This window comes from Charadrius vociferus, unplaced genomic scaffold, assembly GCF_000708025.1.
Source record: "Charadrius vociferus isolate BGI_N301 unplaced genomic scaffold, ASM70802v2 scaffold393, whole genome shotgun sequence".
NCBI classification, from domain to species: Eukaryota; Metazoa; Chordata; class Aves; order Charadriiformes; family Charadriidae; genus Charadrius; species Charadrius vociferus.
This window is the reverse complement of record NW_009647760.1, coordinates 1153698-1159823: the sequence shown is the minus strand read 5'-3', so window position 1 is coordinate 1159823 and position 6126 is coordinate 1153698. Positions and strand designations below refer to the sequence as shown.

The window sequence follows — 6126 nt, the reverse complement described above, 5'->3', positions numbered from 1 at the left end:
GGGTTGCAAAGAGGGTGGGGGGGGACAGAGCTGAGCCGTGCCGGGGTTTGGCATAGGGTGTGGAGGGGGGTCTTTTCAAGACCTCCCTGGCAGCAGTGTCCCTCTTGTAGCAGGAACTTCAGGGGTTCCGTGCCTGTATGTATAGGTGTGCTTCTCCAGCTGTGCATGAAGATATTTTGGAGCTTTTCCCAGTTACGGCTGGAACAAAGACCAGGGCCGTCTCCGTTCCTCCTTTTCGGCGCAACGAGCCGGGATAACGGCCCTGAAATGGGCTGAGATGCAGCCGAGGGGGAGGAGGGGGGAGGGGAGATGGAGCCCAGCCCCGGCAATGGCTGATAGAGCAAAGTCTGGGCAGAACCACTCGAGATCCTGGCTCCTGCTGCCCCCCCCCAGCATCCTTCGGGGCAGGCAGCGGTGGCCAACGGGTGGGAAGGTGATCCCCAAGAGACCATGCCCTGTGGAGCGCATCTTGGGGCAGCCACTGAAGCTGGGGAGAACGGGCTTCCTGTTGCTGGGTGTTAAAATAGCAAGTTGTACAAGTGGCAGGGTCTGCAATCCCCGCCTTCCCGACGACTCCATTTCTGGCTATCCAAACTCCATGGGGCCGCGCGAAACCCCATATTGTTTCCATATGTCGATGCCTCGGAGAAGCCAAACAAAGAGCAAACAGGAGAGTTCTGGGCCCTCTGAGCCCCTTGCTCAGGGAACACAGTCCTTTTTTGGCTCCTGAGGACACCGGTGAGAAGAAACTAATTGTTTGCTGCCCTTCCCGTGCCCTCCTCCCAGTGGGGTCTGGGAAGCAACTGGCAATTCAAGCGTTGGGTCTCCATCTGAGCCCAGCTGGCATGTGCTTAATTCCAGCTGGGAGGATGGGCTGTCCAGGCCAAGGCAGGAAGGGGTTTCACTCCCCCACTCCCCCCCCCCCCCCCCCAAAAAAAAAAAAAACAAACACCCTTTCAGCTTTAAAGTAAGTTCTTAGCCAGGCAGAAGGGATTGTTGCAGATAGCTTTAACCCCAAATGCTTCCAGAGTCTTTGAGCTTTACCTGCTGCTCACAGTGCCCTGAAGATCTGGTTTACGGTGTGTAAGGATCTGGTTGAAGAGCGATGGAAAAGGAAAGAGCGTCCAGCAGGGAAGCGAATGGAAGAGCTGCCAAAGCAATAGCATTTTTCACCAGTGCTGCTGAGCTCCAGAGTGGGCTTTTAAAGGCTTTTTTTTTGGTTGGTTGTATTGTTGTTTTTTTTTTCCCCCCCCTGCATTGCTCTTCACTAGAATGGATTCAACCTCTTATCTGAGGAATTCCCCAAATGAGCCGCTCTGTTTTAGGAGCTCTTTGTTCCATGGAGCAGCAAACAAATAAACACATAAATTCTTCCCGGGAAAGAACGCTGCATTTTCTACTTGGTGAAAACGAGGCTTCCCTTTTGCATTATTCAGTCTTGGGCTTTTTTTTTATTATTCCCCCCCTTTCCTTTTCTCGTAGCCTTGAGCTCCAACTCTTTGCTCTGCCTCCAGCTGCCTAAAATAATTCTGCACCCCTCTTGTGCCTTTTGTGGAAAACGCTCAGGCTGCTTGCTCCCTTCGCTCTGCAGTGGGTTATTTAGTTCTCCGTTTTGCTGGGGCAGAAAGTGGCACTAGTTACGACTGCGTATTTCCTCTCTTAAAACTATGTTGAAAGACTCGCTTCCCCTGCAAAGATTTTGTCTGTATTAAGACGAGGGGTAATAAGTAGGTGTGACAAAGAAAAACACGGGGGACAGGTAGGAGGTGCTGTGGTAGGAGCGTAGATTTAGTCACTGGGGCAGAGAATTTCGTGCCTAAAGGCACTTTTATGGGCATGTACAAATATTTCTGATGTGTTTGTATCTGGAACCTCTAAGCCTTAATGAATAGCACTGCACCACTCGACTCGTGTGTCCAGCATAGTGAGCAAATACATATGGGGACATATGTCCTGCCATAATGCCCACAGGAAGCCTATAATCCACTTCATTCCTGGTTGCAGAAGGTTCTTTTGAAATGGGATGAGTCAGTTTTCCGCCTCAGTTTGCCCTCAGGAGGGGTTGCAAGGAGAAGGGTTTGGGACAGGTCACCTGAGACTTTAGAGCATGCTGGGGATGAGGGAGCAGGAGAGAGCTGGGCTTTACTCCGAGGTCCCAGATGGAGTTTTGGCCAATGAGGTCAAAAATGCCACTGATGGAAACACTCTGAGGACTCAGCAAGGGACAATGACAGCCTGTAGGCTCAATGGCTTGCTCCGTCCTCCCCCTGCTCTCCTAGATCCCAAGGCAAGATCCACTGATGAATCTCTCCTGGGGCTTTTGACTCAGCTGGTGGCCCTGTAATCCTGGGTGCTGTGTGTAGGTTGTGGCTTCTGTGTTGGCATGCACAGGTAACTGGATTTCGTTGCAAGGATTGTTGGCAGACTGATGATTATTGGAGGATATATGAGACAGTCCAGGAAATTCTTGCTTAGGGGCTTGTGGTGTTGGCTTCATCTCCAAAGCAGAGTCATCTGGCTGCCCTGATGTGACATTCAGGATCTCCCACTAACCCGCTTTAATCTGTTTCCCTGAGATTATGTTTTTGTTTTCTGCCCCTGCCTTGGCAGTGGCTTCTCAAAAGTCATTCCTCAGAGCACAATTACTATTTTTTTCTCTCAATTTTCCCGTAAAAAGCGTTTCGTTTCCTGAGAGAAACAGGAGTGAGAAGAACCTCAAGAGGTCATGCAGTCCTGTGGCAGAGTGGGACAGTTGCTGACCAATATTTGTCCAACTTGTTCTTCAAAATACTCCGTGAGAGGGACTGTTGAGCATCAGCGAGCTCTCCCAGGGCTTCACTGACTTCACCTCCTTAGGATAATCCGTTTGTGGTGGGGCTGTAAGAGATGAGAGCAGGAACGATGCTGCCTTGCACTTCCCATCCTCAATCAGCCCCCGCTCTGGTTTGCATCCTGTGAACACAGACGAGAAAGGCAGTGCCTCATGGAAGGGCTCGCCGTCTAAGTGCTCAAAAATCAGAGCCCGTGAAGTATTTGGAACAGACCTGATCTGTCCGTGTATGTAGGTCAACAATTGCAGTGCGTATGTGATGTTCTTATATGTAAAATACAGGGAAGGTCATCCGTCCACTGCAAAGTGTGTATGTCCCTTCTGAGACACCAGCCCAGGCCGTTTCTGCAACCAATTCCCACCACTGAATGCTGTTTTCCAATCTTGCCCTTTTCTTGGGGAGACCTGAAGGATGTGGGAGGGGAGCCAGCTGGTGCTTTTCATCCTGCTGGTGTAGGGTAGGCCATTTCAGGGGACCTGCCACAGGGGAAGGTATGCTTTTTTTGCCGTCCCCCGGCTCCAAATTAAAGAGGTTGGTTGCATGTGCTGCCTTTGCAGTGCTATGACTCCCTGGGTAGCGGGACCATGCAAGTCTTTGCAGGTCTTGCTGCGACGCTGGGATTGCTCTAGCTGAGAAATGGTTTCTACCACGTGTGCTAGCTCAAGCGTAGCCTGAGCTTTGTGCCCTACTGCCAAAGGCAGGTCATGGAGAGCTGGAACCCCTGGTCACGCCTGGAGCGTTTCCCATCAGTGTGCACAGTAGCTGAGCTGAATAAGCCCAGGTTTCAGACTCCAGGTTGCAGGTGTGAATTTGTCTCTGTTGTATAGTTTCCAGTTGGCAGCTGTAGCTTGAACCTGCTCTTGGTGGAAAGAGGAGCATGCCATAAAGTACCAGGGTGACCTGTGATTGTGTTGAGGCTTTAGCTGACAGCTAATCCTGTCAAGAGCTCGAAATGTATTCCTTGTGCTTGAACCCTTAACTTGGCCAATTTTATTTTTTTTTTTGGGGGGGGAAACCTATTGCAGATTGATACGGCCGGAATACCAAGCATGGCCCCGTGGCCAGGTGCAGTGTGTGCTGTGTGTCATGGAATCCCAGAATGGTCAGGGTTGGAAGGGACCTCTGGAGATCATCCAGTCCCACCCCCTGCCAGAGCAGGGGCACCTCCAGCAGTTGCACAGGACGGCGTCCAGGAGGGTTTGGAATGTCTCCAGAGTGGGAGACTCCCCCACCTCTCTGGGCAGCCTGTGCCAGTGCTCTGCCACCCTCACAGGAGAGAAGTCCCTCCTCATGTTTAGATGGAACTTCCTATGCTCAAGTTTATGTCCTTTACCTCTTGTTCTACCACTGGGCACCACTAAAAAAAGTCTGTTCCCATCCTCCTGGCACCCTCCCTTTAGGTATTGATAAGGTCCCCCCTCAGTCTGCTCTTCTCCAGACTAAAAAGCCCCAAGTGCCTCAGCTTTTCCTCATAAGAGAGACATTCCAATCCCCTCATCATCTTTATTGCCCTTTGTTGGACCTTGTCCAGCAGTTCCCTGTCCTTCTTGAACCAGGGAGCCCAGGACTGGACACAATACTCCACATGCGGCCTGTGTCAGAGGTGGGGACCACCAAACGAGGAGGTCTTCCTACCAGCCGCTAACCGAAGTGTGCCTTTCCCTTGCAGCCCACACACTCGTCTGCTTTTCGTGCTCGGATGCATCCTCCAACTGGGCCTGCCTGACGCCCGTCAAGTGCGGGGAGAATGAAAACCACTGTGTGACGACATATGTCGGAGTGGGACTCGGTGAGTGGTGACAGGACCTTCTTCTCCTGTTCTTGGCTTCTCTCCTGGGTCACCTGCTGAGCTGCAGGAAGGCTTTCCTTCCTTTGGCTGGAAAAAAGGGGAAAGTTCGGCTTAGCAGTTGAGTGTCGGACCATCCCAAGGGAATTGTTACGAGGGACGTGCTGCCAGATGGAGTCACATTAAAGCCCACGTGCCTGCACTGATGCCGGCAGTCCGAGGGGAATTTTGGGGTGGGGGCAGGGAGGTTGCTGATGAATAAGTGAAAGGGTGGAGGATGCTGCAAAGCTTCCGTTGTAGGAAGGCTCTGGGGTTGCCCGTCATGCTTTTGCCCTGCGTTGGGCTTGTCCATCCCTGAATCCCACTTTTGCTTCTTGGCTCTCCGTGGACGAGGTGGGTTTGGCAGGAAGGGAGATTTACAAATTTCCTCCCTATGCGCCAAGAAAGATATGGGAGAGGTCCACGCATCCTGGCTGCTGTTCCCGGAGAAGCAGGCTGCTCTGGCAGGTCTCCTGGCACCATCGCAGAGACTGGACCCCAGCCTGGCTTCCCTACCTCTCCCTTGTGGGAGAGAGGGGTGTTGCATGCCTGAGTTGCACAGTCTGCAATGTGGGTGGGTGGTGCACGCACAAATGGAGGCCGGCAGCTTTTATAAACCTCTTGTCTTAGCGTGACGCTAATGGTTTCCTATTTCCTGCTGCTAAATGCGTGCTGCACCTTGCTCGCAGCCAGCGCTCGAAACGCAGCCTTCGCTCACGAGTGCCTTCCCCGGTGCTCTGTATGTCCCGTGCTCCCCGTCTCGCTTGAGGAATCCCTGGGTCAAGCTCGAGTGGGATTTTTGAGATTCTTCGCCGGAGCTGTGGTGGCCAAACTTTGGCCGACAGCCCGGATAGGGTGTCCCTGGGGTGTTGCACGGTCTCTAGAGTCTGTGTGGGAGGTTGTCATGGCTGTTCCTTGAGATGTGTGGGCTGGCTGAGATTACTGTCCTAGCCTGACGCCGAGAAGCACTTCATCCTCTCTGTGCCACCTGTGACTCTTCGGCTATTTCAGTGCTGTTATTTCCTTTGCAGAACAGGTGATCAGAAAGCCGAGAAACATTATATAAACCTGTCTCCTTTTTGCTTTTCTTCTTTTCCTCCTGCCCCAACCCGAATTCAGGCAGCAAGTCTGGCCAGTCCATCTCCAAAGGATGCTCTCCCATTTGCCCCAGCGCTGGGATTAACCTCGGCATAGCGGCTGCCTCCGTTTACTGCTGCGACTCCTTCCTCTGCAACATCAGCGGTTCCAGCAGCGTGAAAGCCAGCTACGCGGTCCTGGCCTTGGGGGTCCTCGTTAGCTTCATCTACGTCCTCAGGGCTCGCGAGTGATGGGGCTGGCCGAGGAAGAGCTGTCTTCCACAGGCTGTCGCAGGTCTCATTAGCCAATATCTTCTCTGTTGCTGTTTGCAAGGAGATCCTCTACTTCTCAGTAGGCTTCCAAGGTGGTTGTTTCCCAGACTTTACGCTCTTC

At 52.5% G+C, this 6126-nt stretch overlaps 1 protein-coding gene across 1 annotated transcript in view; it reads left to right on the top strand.

Annotated features, from left to right (window-relative positions):
- The window catches only part of LOC104283998 (lymphocyte antigen 6E-like), a 10571-nt gene extending 4587 nt beyond the window's left edge, over positions 1-5984 (top strand). The window contains exons 2-3 of the mRNA XM_009882263.1: positions 4501-4620; positions 5776-5984. Coding sequence (XP_009880565.1) covers positions 4501-4620; positions 5776-5984 — 329 coding nt within the window. The remainder of the gene's footprint in view (positions 1-4500; positions 4621-5775) is intronic.
- Positions 5985-6126: the final 142 nt, after the last annotated feature.